Source organism: Mustela nivalis (assembly GCF_964662115.1).
Source record: "Mustela nivalis genome assembly, chromosome: 9".
Lineage (NCBI taxonomy): Eukaryota > Metazoa > Chordata > Mammalia > Carnivora > Mustelidae > Mustela > Mustela nivalis.
Genome location: NC_139028.1, coordinates 104638240 through 104664820, shown reverse-complemented (window position 1 = coordinate 104664820; position 26581 = coordinate 104638240). Strand labels below are relative to the sequence as shown.

General features: G+C 37.1%; 2 protein-coding genes and 1 pseudogene across 3 annotated transcripts in view; all 3 read right to left on the bottom strand.

The window, feature by feature from the left end:
- Positions 1–26233, bottom strand: part of LOC309840357 (uncharacterized protein) — a gene marked incomplete at its 5' end in the record, with an annotated part of 33410 nt that extends 7177 nt beyond the window's left edge. The window contains one exon of the mRNA XM_082682412.1: positions 25327–26233. Coding sequence (XP_082538538.1) covers positions 25327–26233 — 907 coding nt within the window. The remainder of the gene's footprint in view (positions 1–25326) is intronic.
- On the bottom strand, positions 717–1638 carry LOC309872962 (olfactory receptor 4C15-like; annotated as a pseudogene). The gene has a single exon. The product of its transcript is annotated as an olfactory receptor 4C15-like (transcript).
- LOC309872985 (olfactory receptor 4C6-like) lies at positions 9339–10244 on the bottom strand (the record flags this gene model as incomplete). The annotated part of the gene is made up of 1 exon (XM_082747955.1): positions 9339–10244. The coding sequence occupies one exon, from the start codon at positions 10242–10244 to the stop codon at positions 9339–9341; it is 906 nt and encodes a 301-aa protein (XP_082604081.1).
- Positions 26234–26581: the final 348 nt, after the last annotated feature.

Genomic DNA, 26581 nt, shown 5'->3' with positions numbered 1-26581 from the left:
ATTCCCTGCCTCAACTAGAGCATACAGTCCATGAGAGGAAATGGACAAAAAAGTTAAAAATAAAATAAAATTATAGCAACATATCAGAAAGCAATAGCTTTTCTTGAAACATAAAAAAATTAAAATAAATAAGAGTAGATGAGAAATGGGGTCATGAAGTCCAAGGTATGAATTTTGCTTTTTCAGAACAAATCATATGATATAGGAACTCCTACTGTTCAGTTTCTGAGAATTCTTGATCTTTTCCACCCTAGAGTCCTGACTGTGTCTTCATGGATCACAGAGATCAATATCTTACATGTAACTTTCTTTTCACTTGAAATAGTTTAAGTTTTTGTTTCTATTGTCTCAGATGTATTTGTCATTCCTCCACAAAGATTTACCAAAGCATGATTTGAGTGGCAAGAGTTTTGATGGGTAATTTCTCTTCATAATCTTTCATTGAAACTTACATATTCAGTAAACATAACCCTCAATACTTTTTAATTTACTATGAATACTGAATTACCAAATCAGAATTGGTAAGTGATCTAAGTGTGAAAATATTTTTCCTGGCACCATATTACTGGCTTTTTGTCTTTTCATTTTTCTTGTTCTCTTTCTTTTCTTTTATTTTTTCAATATATAAGCTCCTATTAAAGAGGACAAAACACACAAAACTTTTGTCTCAAATATCTGACATTTATTCTTCAAAAATTTTTTTAAACTTCAATGTTTCATTTGCCACTACAAACCACCATCAGTCTATTCCATACTTTCTTTATGGCATTTTTCATTTCCCTATTCCTGAAAGTGTAAATCAAAGGATTGAGCAAAGGAGTTAGGATGGTGTAAAAGACAGCCACCATTTAGTCAAAGTTGAAAGCAGATGGAGGTCATACATACACAAATATTCAGGGGACAAAGAAGAAAACCGTAATAGCAACATGAGATATGCAGGTGGAAAGAGCTTTCCACTGCCTTTCAGAACTATGGGTTCTCAGAGAGAGCAAGATGACAACATAGGAGAAAAGCAACAAAGAGAATGTTATGATGCAGATAGACCCACTGTTGGCCAAAGATGTGTGTGTCAGTGTAGGGAAGCTCCAATAATGGGTACAAATCACACATGAAATGATGAATGACATTGGGACCACAGAAGGGCAGCTGGAAAGTAGAAAATTTGTACCATGAATACAGAAAAATCCCTGTTCAGCCTATACCTATCAGAATGCCACAGAGCCGCCAGTTCATGATGGTTGTGTAGTGTAGGGGCTTACAGATGGCCACATAGTGGTCATAGGCCATGGCTGTGAGAACAATTACCTCCACCCCAGCAAACAAGTGTTCGGAAAAGAGCTGGGTCAAGCAACCTCCAAAGGATTTGGTTTTCCTCTCATAGAGGGAGTCCACAATCATCTTGGGGACAATGACAATGGAGAAGCAGGCATCCAGGAAGGAGAGGAAAGTCAAGAAGAAGTACATGGGGAGCCGAGGAGTGCTGAGCTGCTACTGCTGCTGGTCACCACAATTAGCAAGTTGTCCCCGACAGTTGCAATGTATCCAAACAAAAATATAAATAATACTATTTTCTGAACATTAGGATTCTGTGAAAGCCCCAGGAGGCCAAACTCAAGTTATAAAGCTTTGGTTTTGCATGATTTCCAAGGGAAAGCTTAAAGCTGCCAGAAGAAACATGTAGAGACTACAATTATGATAAAGAAAAATGTGTTTCAGACCAGTTTTAAAAGATATATTAGTCATTAAGAAGTTGGTGTGTCCACATGAAAAGTTATCTTCTGTGTTTCTAGCTTCACTTCACCACAATATTCAAAATTTGTGGAAGGTGTAAGTGGGAGTTCAGGAAGAGTTGAGGAGGAGAAAAAGTATTATAAATACTTTCAAAATGCCAGATCTCCTGTAAGGGAGAAAGGAGGTATCCACCTATGGAGAAATAGTTTATCTCAATTACCAACTCTAGTTAGCAGTGGCTTCCTGGAGTGAACTGTTGAGAAAGATTCTAAGGAAAGGGGTATGACACTGGAGTTATCATATCCACCCATGTGCACAGAATAGGAGCAGAGGGCATTTGCATGCTATCCCTGTTTGCCTGATCTGCAAACAGAAGAATAACATTCATGTTAAGAGTCACTTGCAAATTATGGCTACTCTCCAAATATTTCATTAAACTTCTGAAATAAACTTGGCCTTTAAGATAAGTTCATTCATTCTTTACAAAAGAGAAAGATACATGGGAAAGCTCCATACAAACACAGAACAAGTATCCATGTGTTTAATTTTTTATTTTATTATTTGAAAATAGGAACAGAAGTTTAGAAGAAATAACCTATATCAGAGTGTTGTCATGTTAACTAAGTTAAATAATACAAAAAAAAAAAAATTGTTCTGGGACTAGTACCTAGGAAATGGTCCATGTTAGGTCTTGTCCTTATTACACTGGTAGGAAATTCGTGCATATAAAGATAAAGTTCAGAACAGATGGTAGGTCTGGGATGTTAACAGATGTTAACACCCAAGTCCTTCCCACATTGTCAACAGGAAAGAACAAGAAATTTCCATTCTTTTCAAGAATGTGGAGCAGATTCACCTTTCAATTCTCCATCCACCTGTAGAGGTTCAAGCCTTCTGATTCTCTTGTTCACGTGAGGCCCTTCAATGAAGGACACAAAACAAATAAATGTAGAATCAGAAGATAATGCCCAATTACTTACAGACACAATCTATCAACAATTTGGCATTATTTTTAAGCACTGTGTACACACACAGAGTGAGCTGAAAATTTTAATCCACCATAAGGTAAAATATGTGTTCTTTCAAATCATGTTTTTAAAAATATACTAATTCTAAAATTGTAGTGAAAGTGCTTCACTCATGCAATCATTTGGAAAATACCTTTGCATTATTTCCAGAATGACAAACATGTTCGTGTTCCTTATAGTAGCAACTCCCATCCTAAAGGTTATTTGAAAAGTGAAATAGGGTGGTAACTTTTATAATGGAAGATGATGTCATGTAATTTATGATAGTGAAAATTTAGAAATATCTAATGTGGTGAATAGGAGGATGCTTCTGTAATTCAGACTATGACAGATTGATAGCACCTGATGCTGACAGTGAAACACTAATTAATAGTGTGAGGACATGAATAGTGAAGCATTTTTATGACATATGAAAAGAGAAAAACAACAAATGTATAACTCTGCCCATTTACACAGATGTGTTAATATAATGTTAAAACCAAGATGTGAACATACAAAAGTAATCGACTTTTATTTTCAGTAAGTAACTGGACAGAACGGTATGAAATTTAAAATTAAAAATCAAGTTTACTTTTTTAAAGATGATTTATTTATTCTCAAGAGAGAGTATGAGCAGGAGGGGCAGAAGGAGTGGGAGAGAGAATTGGAAGCAGACTCCATGCTGAATGCAAAGTCGAAGGCAGAGCATGATCTCAAGACACTAGATCAACCACCTGAGTTGAAAGCAACAGTCAGATGCTTAAGCCAATGGACCACCCAAACACCCCTAAAAGTCTTCAAATCCACAACACCATCATTTTCCATAAACTTAGCAGTTCAAAAAAAAGGAGAGGGGGCTTGAGAATCATTTTATCAAGTGTCCAGTATAATTAGTGTAGGTGGAACTAGCATGATAACATAACATAGCTTCTTAAACTAAAAATGTTAAACAATTATAATCTTTTCATAAATAGGTGTATCATGTCCCAGACACTCCCAAATATTCAAAGGTCTATCCTTTCTCAATAGCGGTACTCTTTAATACACTGGAGGTGCACCAGAGATTGCTCAGGGACCCTCGTGGCTGTAAACGGAACTGTGAACCATCTCCTGGGCTGTGACCTGGGAAATTTCCCTCCCCATTCACCGCTTTGCCCACTATTTCCTTCCCATTCATTTTGGCACACAACTAATTCTAGCATCAATCATTCTGAAAATAATAGAAATTCCTGTTTTAACTTTCAAGTATATTTTTAAAATTATATGAGAATCCCAAGAATTCTGATTTTGGAACATTTAATGTCTTCATTAATCTCTCCAACCCTTTCTTCATGTGTTTCTAGATGCCTATTGCTTATTTCTGTTTTACTCAACTTACTTCCTTTCCATTAGTTTATCTTCTAGATCACTGATTCTCTTTCTGTTTCATTTACCCAAGCTGTTAGGTATCCAGTTTAGAATGCAACTAATTTTTTTTTTTGTTAAAGATTTTGTTTATTTATTTGACAGAGTGAGATCACAAGTAGAATGAGAGGCAGGCAGAGAGATGGGGGGGAAGCAGGCTCCCTGCTGAGCAGAGGGCACCCTGCTGAGCAGAGAGCCCCATACAGGGCTCGATCCCAGAACCCTGAGATCATGACCTGAGCCAAAGGCAGTGGCTTAACCCAGTGAGCCACCCACATGCCCTAGACTGCAACTCATTCATAGCATTTTATAATCCGTTTGGATCTCATTTCTGCCCTTAGAGATTCTATTGTCACTAATACTTTATTCAAGTCTAGCTCTTGACTTTATTATTTCTCTCCTGAATTATTTCTCTGACATCTTGCTTATATCCATATCCATTAGCTCTGTGGCAGAGACATTAAGGAAAACAAACAAACATTAAGGAAAAAAGAAACAAACAAGAAAAACTATATGAGGAATTAATAACATGGTCACCATTGTAAGTAATATTCTATAATCATATTTCAGGCTAAATTTAAGATTTTATGCACTTATTAGTACATATTAGCCACATATGAATGTCTTTTAAATATATATATATATATGTATATAGTTATTACTAATCAAAAGAATAGATTAAAACTCCATTCTTAATTATTCTCCCTAAAATCTACTGTATTTTTTATCATGATCATAATTTACTTTAACAATAAAAAGATTTATTCTTTGTCTAACTAAGCGTATTCTATTTGCTACAATCGGGAAAATACATGCTTCTTAGTTCACCTTTCTCTTTTTTCAATATTTCTCTGCTGATTCCCATAAATGTTTTATACTCTTACTAGTTCTGGAATTGAAAGAAAAACTAAAATAAAAAACTTTCTCTCTTTCCACCTGTGTCTTCCCTAAGCGATGCCTGAGCTTTCCTTTTTCCCTATTGTCTTAGTGATTTAGTTCACTTTAAGAGAGACAAACGCCAACAACCAGCACCAAATCAGTGCAAAGATTCAGCCATTTAAATATTCCTGAAATATTCTGAGACAGAAATCTAATTTTACTTTTGGCCTCAAATGAACTTAAAGAAGATTAAGTGGATATATTTAAAATCAGAAGCCTCTGCTTTGTGGCTTGAATAAGAAACTTGTTTACTCTTAAGGTCCTTTTCTGTCCCATTTTTTAGGCATTTGTTGTGGGACTATAGAATTATGTATTATATATAGTAACACTGTAAATAGCAAACAGCACTGAAATTGCCTTCTTGTACATCAGTATTCTTTTTTTTTTTAATATAATTTTTTATTTTTTATAAACATATATTTTTATCCCCAGGGGTACATGTCTGTGAATCACCAGGTTTACACACTTCACAGCACTCACCAAAACACATACCCTCCCCAATGTCCATAATCCCACCCCCTTCTCCCAAACCCCCTCCCCCCAGCAACCCTCAGTTTGTTTTGTGAGATTAAGAGTCACTTATGGTTTGTCTCCCTCCCAATCCCATCTTCTTTCATTTATTCTTCTCGTACCCACTTAAGCCCCCATGTTGCATCACCACTTCCTCATATCAGGGAGATCATATGATAGTTGTCTTTCTCCGCTTGACTTATTTCGCTAAGCATGATACGCTCTAGTTCCATCCATGTTGTCGCAAATGGCAAGATTTCATTTCTTTTGATGGCTGCATAGTATTCCATTGTGTATATATACCACATCTTCTTGATCCATTCATCTGTTGATGGACATCTAGGTTCTTTCCATAGTTTGGCTATTGTGGACATTGCTGCTATAAACATTCGAGTACACGTGCCCCTTTGGATCACTACGTTTGTATCTTTAGGGTAAATACCCAATAGTGCAATTGCTGGTAATGCATTCTACAAATAATGTGCAAAGAAGTATAGATTAAAGGAATTTTTCTCTTTTCTTTTCTTTTCTTTTTTTTTTAAGAGAAGGAATGGCAGGTCTGCTAACTCTGAATTTAGGTAGCCCTGGGATTGAAGCTTGAGGGAAACATAGACTTAGCTCAATGTCCCTTCAGAGAGGGTCCATACCCAGGGATCTCTTGTTCTACACACTTTTGTATCCTACCTATTTCTATGTCTATTCACATCTGACAAAAAGAAGCAGAATTGAAGTGATTGATCAGAAAAAATGAACTTGCAGAAGCACCTTCACCTGTGGAATTTTGGGACAAGTGTTATTCACCTGTGATATTAATGGACAAGTATTATTATCTTTTCACTGACATTTTAGAGAGATTTCATGAACAGAAGAACCATCTGACCAGGACCTTATTCCTAGAGAAGATGATCTTCTAAACACATAACTCAACAGCAGGACTCCAGCAATTAATCCTGGAACTCTGGACCCTACTTCAAACCACACTTGACATCTTCTACTTTATTTAACACCCTATTTTCTTCATCACTAATTATTTGATTTTGTTAGAGGAAATGAGAGCTGTAACACTGAAATAATAGTGTGAAGGTGGGAGAGACAGATAATATAACAACATGTTATTTGTGCAAATATTAGGTGAAGTTTCAAAAAACAGCCTTACAAATCAAAAATGAGAGAGGACAGAGACAGAAACAGGCACAAAGAAATGTATGAAATGGGGGTATCAAATAGAGGGAGATAAATAGCAATTTGCCTTTCTAGAATTGATCTAATAAACCATTCTACCCTCAGATTTAAAATCCCTCCTTCATCATTTATTAATTTACAAAATCTATACCAAGTTTCCAAAGATAGATGGCTTAATCCCGGGCCATTTCTTCCACTCTTTAAAGCTCTTTTTTAACAGGCCTATAACAAAATGTTTACAAAGCAAAGCTTTATGGTATATTCTGGTTTGTAGAAGATCCTGTCCCCTATCTCTATGGCCCTCACACTGGTTTTATTGCCAAGGATGTTCAAACATAGCTACATACACATACAAATTTTAGAATAAGTTTATCAGTTTTAATGAAAATACACTTTGTCATTCTGGTAGAGGAGTGTTATTAATTCATTATAGAAAATGGTGTCTCAAAATTAGGAATTACTGGGAAGAGCCAGCCAAATTTCCCAAAGGTCCACTGCCTAGGTAAATACCCAGGGTGAGATAGAGTAAATTATTGATGGAGTTCTAGAATTTCAGGGAAAGAGGAGGTACTTTTGTATTTGCTTATTGTCTGATTAGAACACAGAAAGATACTTCATTCTTCTGACTGGGATTAAAGATAGAGTCCATACAATAAAAAATGAGGAAAGACTACTCAATTTAGGGACGCAGATGTCACTGGTGACCTCGAAAAGAGCATTTTCAGTGTTACGTACTGACGTATCCCAGGAAAAGTTTAAAGAAGAATAGAAAGAATTCGGAAACAGGCATTTAAGAACCTCTTAAATTAAGCTACAATGAGGAGGCAATGGAATGGAGTAGTGGCTGATAAAGGAAATAAGACCAAGGGAAGATTTCATTTTAAAAATAAAAGAAATGACAGACTGCTTCTTTGCTGAAGCAAATGATCCATTAGTGAGGAAAATATAGGTGAAATAAAAGATGCCTTTATGTAAGTGATAAGGAGGTGAGGCTCAGAACACAGATTGTAAAGAGGTTGGTTGCCTTTGGATAGGAGCAAGGTTAACGTGTTTATTGGAGAAGGTAGAAAGGTGATATATATTTGAACAGATGCTGGTAGATTGATAGTCATGACTCTGTGGAAATGTTCTTCCGATGGCTTAAGTTTTCTCAGTGAAATAAGAAGCAAATTCATCTAATGTTTCTCCATTAATCTGATGCTTGCAAATGCTTTGTAAGAAGATATTCTTCTCCATGGGGCACCTGGGTGGCTCAGTGGGTTAAAACCTCTGCTCAGGTCGTAATCCCAGGATTGTGACCCCAGGGTCCTGGGATTGAGCCCCACATCAGGCTATCTGCTCAGCGGCGAGCCTGCTTTGCCTCACCCGTCTCTGCCTGTCTCTCTGCCTACTTGTGATCTCTGTCTGTCAAATAAACAAATAAATATTTTTAAAAAATATATTCTTTTCCAAACTAAGGCACTATTTTGATTTATTTTGCTCTGCCTTTGTATCATAGAATTGAATTGAATCATGTATTGAATTTTTCAGTACTAATATAGAGAAAATCATATGACTTATGAGCTAACATTAGTAAAAGCAAGTTCCTTTAAAAAGAGAGTAAGAATAAAATTTGTTTCAGATGTTACTGTTAAGAAGTCAGGCACTGAACTCTGAAATAATATGTTTAATGAGTAAAGATATGTAGTGTGAATTAATTTGGGGAACTGTACAAGAGATAAGAGAAGAAATTTGTATTCAAACTGACAGGAAGTAATTTCAACACAAATGATAAGAACAGGTCTTACCTATGTTATAGAAGATGGAGCTTTTGGACCTACTTTTGACTCTAGGAAAATTCTTAAATGGGGCACAAATATTTGAGGCTAAGACTATCATTAAGATCCTTCCAGTTCTATAATTCTATAATTAAAACAGAAACATTATAATCCTATTTTTTTAATAACAACAGTTATTTATGCTGCCATGGGCTTTTTCTTCTCTTTTGACATGAGTCAAGATGAGGACATGTAGAATGGATCCAGGAATGAAGAGGCAGAGAGTACGTAAGGGGAATGCCCAAGGAAAGACATCAGGAGACACTCGTTTAAAAAGATGGAAACTTTACCTTAAGGTGGTAAAAATTGAAAGAAAAAAAAATGAGATGGAGGCAACCAAGCAATTGCTCTGGGAAAGAGAAGTTTAGCAGCAAGCAGAGTAAGAACAAACAAAAGCTCTGAACCAGGACTGGAATTATTGAAAACCAGAATTGAATTATTTATTAAAAAAAAAAAAAAGAAAGAAAGAAAGAAAAGAAAAAGAAAGAAAGAAAAAAAAAAAAGAAAAGTAATAAAAAGAAAAAATAAAAATGGGTGCCCAGAGTCTTATAAGAAAAGGGATGGAGCAATTGTACTAGAGAGGTAGGAAACAACTTCATTATAGTATCTTAATCTGATTTACACACTTAAAGGATGTCATTGGCTGCAGGGTGCCCAATGATTTGGAATGAATGGGACTGGCAGGATCTCATTGTCTTTGTAAAAAAGATCTGTCCTTAGCCTGTAAGCCAATGACACCCAGTGTACCTCATTTCACTAGTTTCCTCATGACATTTTTTACCTCTGTGTTCCTCAGGGTGTAGATCAATGGATTTAACATGGGCGCAACAATGGTAAAGGACACAGCCATTGCCTTGTCTATGGGGTAAGTGGCCACACGCCGCACATACGGGAAAATGCATGGCACAAAGAACAAGATGACCACAGTGAGGTGGGAGCCACAGGTGGAGAGGGCTTTGCGCCACCCTTCAGAGCTGCAAGACCTCAGGGAGCAGAGGATGACCACATAGGAGGTGATGAGGATAAGGAAGATGGTCACACACATCACCCCACTGTTGAGGATGACTAAGAGACCCAGGGTGTGGGTGTCCATGCAGGCCAGTTTCAACAAGGGAAACAAATCACACATAAAGTGATCAATGACATTGGGACCACAGAAGGGTATTTGATACATGAAGAGAAGCTGTATTGCTGCGTGGAAAACTACCCCCAACCCGGCCCCTCCCAGCAGCAGACAGCACATGCGAGTGCTCATGATGGTTGTATAGTGCAGGGGCTTACAGATGGCCACATAGCGGTCATAGGCCATCACGATGAGAAGGATGATCCCCACACCACCAAGGAAATGCTCTGCAAAGAGCTGAGTCAGGCAGCCTTCTAATGAGATGATAGTGGTCTTGGAGAGAGAGTCCACAATTAACTTGGGGGCAATGACAGAAGAGTAGGTGGCATCCATGAAGGACAAGGAAGTAAGGAAGAAATACATAGGTGATCTCAGACTCTGACTTGTGATCACAGTTACCACAATGAGTAGGTTTCCCAACACTGTGGACACATACATGATTAGAAACACAGCAGAGAGTATTTTCCGCAGCTCCGGGTTCTCTGTAATGCCCAAAAGAATGAACTCAGTCACGTTGTTTGGATTCTTCATTTACTATGGGCTGATATAAGCACACCACTCTGAGATAGAAAAGCTACAAAAGAATATTGCTTTAAATTAGTAATCACTATGTGCTTGGACAATTTTACACTCTGTCTCATACCCTCTTGACCTGCTTTTTTCTTTAGCCTCTAATATGGTAACCAGCTGCTAACAGTATAATCTCATAACGGCTCCCTCTTAATTGATCCCAAATGATACAGTGAAAATACCGCTCAGTAGAAAACTTGCCTCTGGATACTTGAGCAAAGGTTGTCTGCCCTTTGGTGGGAACGCATAAGAGATCACTGCTTTAAATGGGAAAATAAAATAAGATCCTCTTAGGTTCCTCTAAAACCCAAAGACACGCTCTTCATATTATCCCTTTCATTAAACAAAGTGCACAACTTCCGGGACACTGTTTACAGTGTACAATATGGGCTAACCCCAATCTATAGCCCAAGAACTTCAATAATGCTTTCGTAGCTCTAATAAAGTAGAAGGAACATAGTCTCAGAATCAGGAGAGCTGTTTTTTGTTTTTGTTTTTGTTTTTGTTTTGTTTTTCTTTGTTTGTTTGTTTCTTTTCAAATTATTCCTCTAACTTCTAGAATGTTTTGTGACATTGTTCACCACTCTGGGCCTCCATTTCCTCATCTGGAGAAGAGGCATTTATGGTAGATTACTGGTATGTTAGCGGTTAAACAAAGCCAGCTAAGCGACTCTGTCCCTCTCAAAGACAGCAGTTCAGAGCTACCTGCATGAAATGCTCCCACTTCCAAATAAGATGTTCTTTGAGCCATCTTAGGACTTAAGATATTTTAAAGCATAATACACTAGAATAAATAGTAATGCTCATTGTCTTAAAATCTATAAATCCATCACAGTTCTTTTTTGGCCACTAATACATACCTCAGCCAGACATTCAAGACTTTGTCCATAGATATCAACCTCATTATTTTTGTATGCCTCCTCCCACAACCGTCAAGTCCATTTCTTACTACCAGGACACACACCTTGTTCTGTCTAGTACAGTGAGAGGCCATGGGTTCAGAGCAAGCAGACTTTGCACTCTGTCTCACTTACGATATTTACTGACTTAATATAAACTTCAATCCTTCAAAAATAAAACAGTGTAATAGTGGTTTAAGTTAGTAGGTATTGTGGAGTTATTATTTGTGGGTACCGTGCTAAGAGCTTCACGATTTCCTCTTTTAAGTCCCACAAAAGACTTATGAGACGTGGAATGGTATTATCTTGATTCTGTGATGTGATAGATAATGCTTGGAGAGCCTGTGCACTTTGGGTGAGTCTTTGAGCAAATTCATAACACAAGCTACTAACCATCATCTTCTGCAGCCTCTCTAAGAATTATTCACCCTGCCTCTTAATACTTTCATGAGCAGTACGAGCATGAGAATATTTGGGAAACACAAACCAAATTTTCATAATTATTTTCTATTCCTCTAAACTCCTGACTTCCTCCTCCCTCTGCCTATGCCACCTGTTGTCAAGAAATCCATTCTTCTCTCCTGCCTTACTTCCTCCCCACCACCATCCTGGATATGTGTTCCAATAAACATATGGGGTGCATATCAGCAATAATTCAATTGTCTTCCTAGGCTTTTTTTTTTATTTAATTGCTGGTTGTTTCTATATTCTTATATGGATGCTTAAGGATAGCTAATTTATTTTATTTTCACAAATTTCTAATGTTGTGCTGTGCATACATAGGTCATTTAATTTAATTTAATTTAAGTAAACCCACAAAACTGAATCATCCAAGGAAAGCAGAACTGAATCTTGGGTCCCAGGCAATGGTGGTACCAGTCCTGCCTTCAGAAATGAGAGATCACCATTGTCAGAGCCTGGCTGCTATTCCTCCAACACCCAGGCTCACATATCCACATATCCCATTTCTTGTCTTTCAGCTCTCTCTTTTCTACTAGACAGGCTTTAACCAAACCCAAAAGCAGAGCCACACCTTGGACTTCCAGTTCAGTGATGAATCACAGCCTTCAGATCATTCGGATATTATAAAAATGCCTCCTTTTTCCAGTGATCCTGTGAAATACCACTGCTAAAACAAACTGTTCACATAAAGTAAAGAATTACATTTGTTCAGTCTCTAATTATTACTTAGTGCATATTTCCATTCTATAGCATGTCCTAGAGAGTGGGAAATACAGAAAGTACCCTATCGTAAAGATGGAAGCAGAATAAGAACTCCTGAAACAATAAGTGTACAATTATCCATGTGGTCCATAGATCCAAAGAAGATGAAATGAGCTAAGCCTTGACATGAGAATAGAACAAATTCTAAAAGTATGATGTAGAAAGTAAACAAGAAGGGGAACAGCATGAGCAAGGCATGAAGAAAGTGAAAACATAATGTTCATAGCCAAAATATGTGGACTTTGACAACACACAAGCCTGCATTTCACACAAATCTCCTGTCAGGAAATACATTCTACATTTGTCTTCCAGGGATGTAATTAACTGGAAGTTACATATTCTCTTTAAATCTCAGTTGCTTTTTTCAGAATTGTTGTATTAAACATCATAAGCTCCTAGCGTTACAGTTTAGGTTTTGATATTTACATTTATAAACATTAAAATGTGACAATATATTAACATAAACTATAGTTCAAATGTGTATTGAATGTTTTATTTGTGGTATCTCCTAAAACTAAGTCACATATACCCCTACTCATCCTCGTTAAATGTGCTTTGAGTAAGTAAACCTAGCTGTCTGCAGTTCAACTGGGAACAGATAGTAAGGCTACAATCATAAAGATCTATACAAAACTCCTGATTTTCCACACTACACTCACTTCTCACTTCTGAGAACACAGAATAGGCCAGATAATCTGTCTGTGCCTCAGTTTCATTTTCTAAAAAATGGGAAGGTAACGTAAGGATTAAGTGATTTTATAAATGTAAAAGTCTTAGATCAGTATCTCTCCATCTCTTTTCCTAGAATGAGATTAAGGCTACTGACCACAAACTAGTTTTAAAACAGATCCTTTGCCTTGGCCTCATGTTTTTACATATGTTGTCTAGTAAATGCTTTTAGATTTTATTGTATGTATACATACGCTTCTCCTAAATGCTCACTTTAATTTTTATAAAATACAAGCAGGAGACCATATTCCCTTGGGAAATATTTTGTGTGGTAGATAGAGTGGTAGAAAATTTAAAGGGAAAGGACCACTCCCAACCATAAGCCCTATTGACCCTATACTGACAGTTTAGGGCATGCTCTTCAGATGTGCCTCTGGAAGTTTAGGTATACACTTTTTAAAGATTTTATTTATTTATTTGACAGACAGAGATCACAAGTAGGCAGAGAGGCAGGCAGAGAGAGAGGAAGGGAAGCAGGCTCCCCACTGAACAGAGAGCCCAACGCAGGGCTTGATCCCAGGACCTGGGATCATGACCTGAGCCGATAGCAGAGGCTTTAACCCACTGAGCCACCCAGGAACTCCAAGGAAGTTTAGGTATATTGAATGTATGCAATCACTTATGTGTTTTACTCTATATACAAGCACATAAAATATAGTAACATTCATGGAACTTCAAAAGTTTGTATGGAGATTATTTATCAGCAGTTACAGATTTTCCTACACCTTTAATTTCTACAGATTATTCTCCTTTATGGTTATACCACGATTCATTAAACCGGTACATTTTTGCTTGACATTTAAGCTATTTCTAGTATTCTCTCTTACATACAATGATACAATGCACATCACTTCACAGAAATTCTTACTGACTGGTTTGAATATTTCTGCCCTAGAAAATTCCTAGAAATAGCAACATCAAATCTAAAATATGTATATGTTGAACTTCCATGGGTTGTGTAACTTTGCTCTCCCCAAATCCTAAAACATCTTTCATTCTCAATAGTGTTTTAAAGTGTAGTTTTCCCCACAGCCATACTCACACTGGATAGTATCGATCTTGATTACAGTAACCAAGTAATAAGATAAAAAATCATATCTCATGCATTTAATCATTTATACATAGAATTTCATTAAGGACCTACACAATAAATATATTATTGGTTTCCAGATGAAGCTAAAGTAAACTGACTACATAAATTTATGCAATGTAATATTGATGTCGAGAGAATCTATACACAGATATCCTGTCAAAATAATAATCAAATTATTTAGTATGTGCTATGTCCTAGACATTTTGCTAGTACTTGTTCCACATTTTCTCATTTAATTCTCATGTCTGGCTACATTTAGACATATATGATGGCTGAGCAAAAGCAGAATAATTAACTTGCTTAAGAGTATACAGTTCATAAGTGATAGAACATGGATTTGAATCTAAGAAGCTGACTTTACAGCTAATTCATGTTCCTAATTTTCTTGTAGTGCCTAATAATTTCTTCAGTAAAATCCTGGACTGGAAGAAGTGTTAGCATTGTATTTCAGGATGCCCCTGGATGTCATTTTTACTGAGCAATCAATAGCTCTGTGTTTCTCAGAATATCTATATCCATATGCATCATTAATACAATGTGCCTCTAATTAATGGCTTTAAAAAGATTGTTTTTGTCAGTAAGTCTTCTTAATTCATTTTGTTTGTTTTTTTAACATACTGATTTTATTTTGTTTTTATCAGTGTTCCAAGGTTCATTGATTATGCACAACACCTGTTGCCTTCCTTGAGCAATGAGTGGAGCTGGAATTATTTTCAATAACACCTTTCTGGGTTGGAGATTCCTGTAACACTAAAGATACAAAACTTTATGTTCTCCTGGAATGTTTTGTGAGGAGGGGGTTGAATCACTGAACAACCTTTCCTGATTTCACGACCCCATCCCAGAGCAAATCATCACCATCACCTTCTGCACCAACAACAACACCCCCCTGTAGACAGAGATGCTCATAAATAAATATGTGTTTATATGAAGAAAACTATTTTTAAATCTAATTCAACTTTACATTACAAATGAAAGCCAAACATTTGAAATATCATTAATTAAAATAGAAATAAAGGCACATTTTTCAAAGTGATTAGTAGAAAAATCAAAGTTAAAGGAATGTGACACCAGAAGAAAGAAGAAATATATGTAATATATATCCATATACATATGTACACATGTGTGTGCATGGTATATACACACACACAAACAGAGTTGTACAAAAGAAAGAAAACATCAAAATTGCTCTAAAACCATCTTAGACATACCAGCTAGTTTTCAACTTCCTCTGCCTAAGAGACCATCCCTAAAATACAAACACACATTTATAGTTGTAAAGCTCATGACCTGCATTAGGCAGACACTTAAATTTTGATAATTTGCAAAGAGCGATTAAAGTAAATCCAGCCCATAAGTGTTCATAGCTTAAGCCTTTCCATCCTGAAGTCACAGTTTGTGAGTATAGATAAAACAGATGAACTACTTTTTGTGTGTGGTGTAAAGAAATGGTCCAATTTCATTTTTCTGCATGTGGCTGTCCAATTTTCCCAGCACCATTTATTGAAGACGCTGTCTTTTTTCCATTGGACATTCTTTCCTGCTTTGTCGAAGATTAGTTGACCATAGAGTTGAGGGTCTATTTCTGGGCTCTCTATTCTGTTCCATTGATCTATGTGTCTGTTTTTGTGCCAGTACCATGCTGTCTTGATGATGACAGCTTTGTAATAGAGCTTGAAGTCCGGAATTGTGATGCCACCAACGTTGGCTTTCTTTTTCAATATCCCTTTGGCTATTCGAGGTCTTTTCTGGTTCCATATAAATTTGAGCATTATTTGTTCCATTTCTTTGAAAAAGATGGATGGTACTTTGATAGGAATTGCATTAAATGTGTAGATTGCTTTAGGTAGCATAGACATTTTCACAATATTTATTCTTCCAATCCAGGAGCATGGAACATTTTTCCATTTCTTTGTGTCTTCCTCAATTTCTTTCATGAGTACTTTATAGTTTTCTGAGTATAGATTCTGTGTCTCTTTGGTTAGGTTTATTCCTAGGTACCTTATGGTTTTGGATGCAATTGTAAATGGGATTGACTCCTTAATATCTCTTTCTTCTGTCTTGCTGTTGGTGTAGAGAAATGCAACTGATTTCTGTGCATTGATTTTATATCCTGACACTTTACTGAATTACTGTACAAGTTCTAGCAGTTTTGGAGTGGAGTCTTTTGGGTTTTCCACATATAGTATCATATCATCTGCGAAGAGTGATAATTTGACTTCTTCTTTGCCGATTTGGATGCCTTTAATTTCCTTTTGTTGTCTGATTGCTGGGGCTAGGACCTCTAGTACTATGTTGAATAGCAGTGGTGATAATGGACATCCCTGCCGTGTTACTGACCTTAGCGGAAAAGCTTTTATTTTTTCTCCATTGAGAATGATATTTGCGGTGGGTTTTTCGTAGATGGCTTTGATGATATTGAGGTATGTGCCCTCTATCCCTACACTTTGAAGAGTTTTGATCAGGAAGGGATGCTGTACTTTGTCAAATGCTTTTTCAGCATCTATTGAGAGGATCATATGGTTCTTGTTCTTTCTTTTATTGATGTGTTGTATCACATTGACTGATTTGCGGATGTTGAACCAACCTTGCAGCCCTGGAATAAATCCCACTTGGTCGTGGTGAATAATCTTTTTAATGTACTGTTGAATCCTATTGGCTAGTATTTTGTTGAGTATTTTCGCATCTGTGTTTATCAAGGATATCGGACTATAGCTCTCTTTTTTGGTGGGATCCTTGTCTGGTTTTGGGATCAAGGTGATGCTGGCCTCATAAAATGAGTTTGGAAGTTTTCCTTCCATTTCTATTTTTTTGGAACAGTTTCAGGAGAAGAGGAATTAGTTCTTTTTTAAATGTTTGGTAGAATTCCCCTGGGAAGCCGTCTGCCCTGGGCTTTTATTTGTTTGGAGATTTTTGATGACTGTTTCAATCTCCTTATTTGATATGGGTCTGTTCAGGTTTTCTATTTCTTCCTGGTTCAGTTGTGGTAGTTTATATGCCTCTTGGAATGCATCCATTTCTTCCAGATTGTCAAACTTTTTAGCCTAGAGTTGCTCATAGTATGTTCTTATAAATGTTTGTATTTATTTGGTGTTAGTTGTGATCTCTCCTCTTTCATTCATGATTTTATTTAATTGGGTCCTTTCTCTTTTCTTTTTGATAAGTCTGGCCAGGGGTTTATCAATCTTATTAATTCTTTCAAAGAATCAGCTCCTATTTTCGTTGATTTGTTCTATTGTTTTTTTGTTTTCTATTTCATTGATTTCTGCTCTGATCTTTATGATTTCTCTTCTCCTGCTGGGTTTAGGGTTTCTTTCTTGTTCTTTCTCCAGCTCCTTTAGGTGTAGGGTTAGATTGTGTACCTGAGACCTTTCTTGTTTCTTGAGAAAGGCTTGTACCGCTATATATTTTCCTCTCAGGACTGCCTTTGTTGTGTCCCACAGATTTTGAACCATTGTATTTTCATTATCATTTGTTTCCATGATTTTTTTCAATTCTTCTTTAATTTCCCAGTTGACCCATTCATTCTTTAGAAGGATACTGTTTAGTCTCCATGTATTTGGGTTCTTGCCAAACTTCCTTTTGTGTTTGAGTTCTAGCTTTAGAGAATTGTGGTCTGAAAATATGCAGGGAATGATCCCAATCTTTTGATACTGGTTGAGTCCTGATTTAGGTCCAAGGATGTGATCTATTCTGGAGAATGTTCCATGTGCACTAGAGAAGAATGTATATTCTGTTGTTTTGGGATGAAATATTCTGAATATATCTGTGATGTCCATCTGGTCCAGTGTGTCGTTTAAGGCCTTTATTTCCTTGCTGATCTTTTGCTTGGATGACCTGTCCATTTCAGTGAGGGGAGTGTTAAAGTCCCCTACTATTATTGTATTATTGTTGATGTGTTTCTTTGATTTTGTTATTAATTGGTTTATATAGTTGGCTGCTCCCATGTTGGGGGCATAGATATTTAAAATTGTTAAATCTTCTTGTTGGACAGACCCTTTGAGTATGATATAGTGTCCTTCCTCATCTCTTATTATAGTCTTTGGCTTAAAATCTAATTGATCTGATATAAGGATTGCCACTCCTGCTTTCTTCTGATGTCCATTAGCATGGTAAATTCTTTTCCACCCCCTCACTTTAAATCTGGAGGTGTCTTCGGGCTTAAAATGAGTTTCTTGGAGGCAACATATAGATGGGTTTTGTTTTTTTATCCATTCTGATACCCTGTGTCTTTTGACAGGGGCATTTAAGCCATTCACATTCAGGGTAACTATTGAGAGATATGAATTTAGTGCCATTGTATTGCCTGTAAGGTGACTGTTACTGTATATGGTCTCTGTTCCTTTCTGATCTACCACTTGCAGGCTCTCTCTTTGCTTAGAGGACCCCTTTCAATATTTCCTGTAGAGCTGGTTTGGTATTTGCAAATTCTTTCAGTTTTTGTTTGTCCTGGAAGCTTTTAATCTCTCCTTCTATTTTCAATGATAGCCTAGCTGGATATAGTATTCTTGGCTGCATGATTTTCTCGTTTAGTGCTCTGAAAATATCATGCCAGCTCTTTCTGGCCTGCCAGGTCTCTGTGGAAAATCAGCTGCCAATCTAATATTTTCCGAGATCAGACGAGATCGGGCACGTTCACGGTGGTATGGCCGTAGACTCTAATATTTTTACCATTGTATGTTACAGACTTCTTTTCCCGGGCTGCTTTCAGGATTTTCTCTTTGTCACTGAGACTTGTAAATTTTGCTATTAGGTGACGGGGTGTGGGCCTATTCTTATTGATTTTGAGGGGCGCTCTCTGAACCTCCTGAATTTTGATGCTCGTTCCCTTTGCCATATTGGGGAAATTCTCCCCAATAATTCTCTCCAGTATACCTTCTGCTCCCCTCTCTCTTTCTTCTTCTTCTGGAATCCCAATTATTCTAATGTTTCGTCTTATGGTGTCACTTATCTCTCGAATTCTCCCCTTGTGGTCCAGTAGCTGTTTGTCCCTCTTTTGCTCAGCTTCTTTATTGTCTGTCATTTGGTCTTCTATATCACTAATTCTTTCTTCTGCCTCATTTATCTATCCTAGCAGTGAGAGCCTCCATTTTTGATTGCACCTCATTAATAGCTTTTTTGATTTCAACTTGGTTAGATTTTAGTTCTTTTATTTCTCCAGAAAGGGCTTTTATATCTCTCAAGAAGGTTTCTCTAATATCTTCCATGCCTTTTTCGAGCCCGGCTCGAACCTTGAGAATTGTCATTCTGCACTCTAGATCTGACATATTACCGATGTCTGTATTGATTAGGTCCCTAGCCTTCGGTACTGCCTCTTGTTCTTTTTTTTGTGTTGAATTTTTACGTCTTGTAATTTTGTCCAGATAAGAGTATATGAAGGGGCAAGTAAAATACTAAAAGGGTGGCAACAACCCCAGGAAAATATGCTTTAACCAAATTAGAAGAGATCCAAAATCATGAGTGGGGAGAAAGGGGATAAAAAGAGGTTCAAAGAGGAAGAAAGAAAAAAAGAAGAAAAAAGAAAAAAAAAGAAAAGAAAAGAAAAGAATTTTTAAAAAAAGAAAACACCTAAGAAAAATGTAAAAAAGTAAAAATATATATATTAGATAAACTAGTAAAAAATCGTTAAAAAAGAAAAAGGTAACAGTTAAAAAAAAAAATTTTACCCGAAGGCGAGAAGAAAAAAAACAAAAAACAAAAAATGAAAAAGAAAAAATTAAATTAACTGCAAGACTAAAAAAAAATCACAGGAAAAAAGCCATGAGTTCCGTGCTTGGCTTTCTCCTCTGGAATTCTGCTGCTCTCCTTGGTATTGAAACCGCACTCCTTGGTAGGTGAACTTGGTCTTGGCTGGATTTCTTGTTGATCTTCTGGGGGAGGGGCCTGTTGTAGTGATTCTCAAGTGTCTTTGCCCCAGGCGGAATTACACCGCCCTTACCCGGGGCTGGGGTGAGTAATCTGCTCGGGTTTGCTTTCAGGAGCTTTTGTTCCCTGAGCTCTTTCCGTAGAGTTCTGGAGGACGGGAATACAAATGGCGGCCTCCTGGTCTCTGGCCCGGAGGAGCCAAGAGCCCAGGGCCCCACTCCTCAGTGTGCCCTCAGAGAACAGCACCCAGTTACTCCCATCTGCCTGACCTCCGGCCGTGCTCCAAACTCACCGAGCCTGCGACCGGTTCAAGGTAACACCGAGCTGTGAGCTTACTGTTGGCTCTGTCTCTGTAGCCGGCTTTCCCGTTCCAATACCCGCAAGCTCTGCGACACTCAGACACCCCCGATCCTTCTGTGACCCTGCGGGACCTGAGGCCATGCTGACCCCGCGTGGGCTTCGCCCCGGTTTAGCCTCTGGAGCGATGTCCCTCAGCGGAACAGACTTTTAAAAGTCCTGATTTTCTGCGCGGTTGCTCCGCTGCTTGCCAGGAGCCTGCCCCTCCCCCGGGGGTCTATCTTCCCATAGCTTTGGATTCACTTCTCCGCCGGTCCTACCTTTCAGAAAGTGGTTGTTTTTCTGTTTCCAGAATTGCTGTTCTTCTTCTCTTCAATCTGCCGATGGATTTTCAGGTGTTTGCAATCTTTAGATAAGCTATCTAGCTGATCTCTTGCTAGCTGAAGTAGTCTCAGCTTGCTACTTCTCCGCCATCTTTGAATACATACCCTAAATATATATTTTTTTAATTCCACAAATTGTCTTTCCTTTTGGTGCAGAAGCAGTCTGGATTTAGAATTTGAGATCCTGAACTTCAAGACCATGTCAGGATGGGGTGAGACCTTACCTGGCCTAATCCCGTCTGTGTTCCCTCCAGAAACCCTGAACTTCCATTTTACAAGTCTCACATACTTACTGGAGAGATAGACTATATGGGGAAAGAGAAGAAGCCAAAATATCCCAACTTTCTCACCATTCCTGCAAAGGCACAGCTCACATGAGTAAAGTCATCTTAAACACTACCAAAAACCCCTTATCAGCTAAATACCAGAGAAGAACCTCAGTCCATGCTACAAGGAACAGAAGAATTGTTCAATCAAATGCTCAATAAATTCATATCACTCAGATACAGACCTGTGTATAAAAAAGCCCTGTGTGTAGATAAATACAGGCTTGTGTATGATCATATCAAATATACACATATATATATACACATATATAAGATATGTATTCCTATGGGTAGTCAAATACTCTCCCTTGGTTGTCAGATAAAGACCTCTGTATGTTCACATATACACACATATATGAAGTGGGATACAGACCTACAGATCATTGACTATGTACCTACATGTGGTTATACAGAGCTACATGAGGTCAGATACAGATCTCTGTGGTTGGGTACATACTTGTGTATTGTCGAGTGTAGGCTTATGAACATTTGTCTACAAACATATACCAATGCCTATGAAAAATGTGCTCTAACTCATGCCAGCAAAAGACTTGGAGCCCTTTCTAATTAGCTCATTGAAAATGTGAATCAAATGTAAATAAGACAAGCTTCTTCTTAAATAAGGAAACCAATAGGCAAGAGTTATACACTCTCTGGAAATGATTGCAATTTTTATTGAGACACTGATCAAGCCCTCACAATTTATGTCTCACTCTGGATGGGAAAACAAGATATGAAAACATGCCAGTTTCCCAAAAAATCAATGCGGAGTGTCATACAAAACTAAATATAGTTTTATGGGAGGATTTCAACATCACAAAATAATCCTAATGTTTCTCAGGAAAAAATAATATTTAGAAATTGCAAGAAACTTCAAAAGGCTGAATAATTAAAAGAGATTGTCCCTACCCGGTATAATACAGGTTAAAATCCTTGGCAACTGACATAGAATGTTAGTCATAGGGAAATACACCAAGAAAAAGAAAGAGGAGGAGGAGGTGAGGGAGAGACAGCAGAAGAGGAGAGGAAATGGCCCCATATCAAACATACTAATTGAATAAAATTTGACATGTTAAATAGAAAAATTTTAAATTATTACTGAAATTAATAACTTTGGCTGATTATTTTTCCTGTTAGGGGAAAACAAGCTTAGATATATCCTCATCACAAACAAAAAAAAAAAAATCCTAGATCATTTAAAAAGAAAACTTTGGGGGGCACCTGGGTGGCCCAGTGGGTTAAAGCCTCTGCCTTCAGTTCAGGTCATGATCTCAGGGTCCTGGGATCGAGCCCCACATTGGGCTCTCTGCTCAGTGGGGAGCCTGCTTCCCCCTCTCTCTGCCTGCCTCTCTGTCTACTTGTGATTTCTGTCTGTCAAATAAATAAATAAAATCTTAAAAAAAAAAAAGAAAACTTTGGGGGGAGTTATTTTTTAAAAAGATATTAAAATTTATAAGTTCACTGAATGACAGTAAATGACATTTTACAAGTGATGTTCTAGAAGAAATCAAAGTAAAAGAAATTAAAGTAAAAGAATATTAAAAATATTTTAAAAATAAAAATAAAAGAATATTAAAAGATGACATCTTTATATAAAACATCCATAATTATAGTAAAACAACATATTGTAGCAAATATCAAAGAAATATTTGTTGCAAATATATATAATGAAGATAAAACTCAAAATTCTCACTCCAGTAGTTCAAGAATTTGAGAATGCAATTAACTGACAAAGTTCATGGAATGGATTCTATGTGCCAGACATTGTGCAAATACAGATTACAAAGACAATTAAGTAACATTCTCTAGCTTAAAATAATTTACAGACTGATGAACATAGATAATTGACCAGGATTTTGTCTCAATACTTGAAATAACTATAAATTTGGAAATTAATAAATGTCTATCTAAGTCCATTTGGGTTGCTATTAGAAAATACCATAGACTGGCTTTAGCATCATTTATTTTTCATAGTTCTGTGGTCTGGGAAGTCCAAGATCAAGACACTTGCAGATACTACCATCTGGTGAGAGCCTGCTTCCTAGGTCATAGATTACTATCTTTTTTCTGTTTCCACATATGCCAAAAAAAAAAAAAAAAAAGCAAGTGAGGTCTGTGGTGTCTGTTTTTACTTATTTTTTAAAGATTTTACTTATTTGTTTGACAGAGAGAAAGAGAGAGAATAAGCAAAGACAACAGCAGGTAGACAGAGAAGGAGGCTCCCCTGCTGAGCTGGGAGCGGATGTGGGGCTCAAACCCAGCCTGGGATCATGGCCTTGGAACACAGTTGTTACACAGGTAACTTCTTTACGACTTTTATAGAGTTAATTGTTGTCAAATAAATGTAATTGACCTGGAAATCTTAAATTCATGTACATTGTTTTCCCTTTTTGAGTCTACTTAAATGTACGTTTTGAAGAATGAAATAATGCCTAGCAGTTTTTTGGGGGCTTGGGGGGGATTTAAAAAATATTGGTTATTTTAAATACACATGGCACTAAGAAAAAGACTCAGAATCCCCCTGAGCCATCCAGGCACCCCGGGTTATCTCTTTTTATCTTTTTTTTTTTTTTAAGATTTTATTTATTTATTAATGAGAGACAAAGAAAGGGGCAGAGAGAGAAGAGAAGTGAGTTCCATGAAGGACTCAGTCCCAGGACCCTGCAGTCAGGATCTGAGCTGAAGGCAGACCCTTAACAGACTGAACCACCCAGGCATTCCTGTGGTACCTCTTTTTAAAGACACACTAGACCCATTCATGAGAGCTCTGCCTTCATAACCTAATCACCTCCCAAACTCTCCACCTCTAAATACCATGTACTATATAGGATTTAACTCCTGAATTTTAGGGGGAATACATATATTGAGTCTACAGCAACAACCAAAAGATGATTTCATTATACAACTTCTGATAAAATAAAATGTTTACTATCATTTAAGGAATAATGTCATGTTTGGGAAGACTTTGACATGACATAAAGTATCTCTAGGTAATACTAACTGGGATTAAAAACTGGGATACAGAGTTTTTCATACACTGACTTACCAGTGAAAGACTCCATTCCCCATAGCCTGCATATCTCATGAATCCAGACTAAACAAGGGAGCCAAAGCCTGGAGTTTCATTGACTGAATGCTTCCTACACTTTTAGAGGCCTATAATATTTTCTTTCAAACCTCATTCAGAGAGAAGGATGCTTATGAAAGAGGTCTCCATTAAGGAAATCAATATATATTATGGCCTCTTTGTTGCCAAACAATCTGTATTCCATCCACAGCAGAGTTAAGAATGGCTTGCCAAGTGGTCAGAATCTTTCTTACCGATGATGTCATCCAAAATATCTGGTCACGTTCCATATTGCATATTTGAAGGTCATGAGTTATGCATTATGGTAATTCCACATATGAAAGGAAGGGCCTATATCCCTAAAAAATACTATGAATCACTATAAGAAAAGAAGAAATGGGGATACTAAAAAAATGACTGAGATATTATCAGATATTCTAAATGCTCAGGGAATGTTAACGGGCCAGCTCAATGAAAATATAGCCCAAACAATGCTTCTCCACATGAGGAGATAATAGGATTTCCTACTCAGAAGAATAAGTGAATTTAACTTATTATATCTATGTCTTTCATTTAGGTTTTTTTCTTCACGTAACTTCTTTATGATTAATATGATAACTTGGAAGCAGCATTCCTTTTCAATCTTATGTGCTATGCAATGAACAAAATTATACAATTAAATATCTTGCAAATAAAAAAATAAGACATATACCTCAAGTATTAATAGGAGTTGACTTTGTAAGGCAGGAGTGAAACAAGGGTTTATGTCCCATTTCTTAAAATGATTCTCAGAAATATGTAATGAGCACTATTAATTCTGAAAAAGAACGATTGGGCAAAAGACAAGCAAGTGAAAATTGTCCAGTAATGAAAATAAAGGTACAGTATTAACTATAGAATAACTAATCACATAGAACTGAAACCCATAGTTTCAAGAAAAACATCTTATGCCCAAAAGCTACAGAACTGTTTTCCTACCAATTTTTGAAAATCTTTGAAATCTATTTTGATCATTGAAAAGTATACACCTTAAATGATTTTGTCATATACAAGTTCATTAAACCTGAGGAGAAATTCATTACAAATAAATAATCCTTTCCTGGATGGAACAAGTCTTCATTGAAAAAAGGTGACAATTTCTCTTCAGCATCATTTTCTTCTTCTGGTCCACAGCTTTTTCATGGCATTTTTCATCTCTCCATTTCTCAGAGTATAGATCAGAGGATTCAACATAGGGGTGATGACTGTGTAAAACACAGTTAAGAACTTATCAATAGGCAAGGTGAAAGGACGTCTCACATACATAAAAATGCAAGGGACAAAGAAGAGGACCACCACGGTAATGTGAGAGCCACAAGTGGATAAGGCTTTGTGCCTCCCTTCCCGACTAAGAGTCTTCAGGGAGTACAGAATGACCCCATAGGAAATTAGTAAGATTGTAAATATGCCCACACTGATTGTCCCATCATTGGCAACTACAGTGAGGCCAATAATGTAGGTGTCAGTGCAGGCAAGTTTTAATAAGGGATACATGTCACAGATGAAGTGGTCGATGACATTGGGACCACAGAAGGGAAGGTTGTAAACCGAGAGAAGTTTAACAACAGCATGCAGAAAACCTCCAACCCAGGCCAACAGCAGCAATAGAACACACACCCTTTGATTCATGATTGTCAAATAATGCAAAGGTTTGCAGATGGCCACATAGCGGTCATAGGCCATGACCACCAGGAGCAAAATCTCAGCACCACCAAATAAGTGCCCTATAAAGAGCTGGGACATGCAAGCTTGGAAGGAAATGGTTTTCTTCTCATAGAGTAAGTCTATAATCATATTTGGTGTAATTGTAGTAGAATAAACAGCATCCATAAAAGATAAGTAACCAAGGAAGAAGTACATAGGGGCATCGAGGGATGGGCTGACCACCACAGTCACCGCAATGAGTAGGTTGCCCACCATCGTCCCTATGTAGGTGATCAAGAACACAACAAATAGTATTTTCTGACCTTGGAGGTTCTGGGTGAGCCCCAAGAGGACAAACTCAGTCACATTGTTCCTGTTTTCCATATGTTCTTTTGTATCTCCTTATTTCACAGTTCAAGACAAAATTAGCTATAAATGTAATGATTACTCATGACTTCCTGAAAATCTAACACAATCTGTTTATTCATTTGCATAAAAGGCATTATAGTTCCTTATATCCCAGTACTTTCAGAAATTACAAGAACACAAGGTGGATGAAAACATTCTCCCTAACCTCACCAGTCTTGCTGACTTGGGCAGAGATAAGTCACTAAAGACGTTGTGGGGAAAGGACACAGTAATAAATAAATGGAGGAGCACAATTAACTTTCTAACTGGAAGCTAGTAAAATTGTACATGTAGTGAATTTTTCATATAAAAATTTTTAAATGT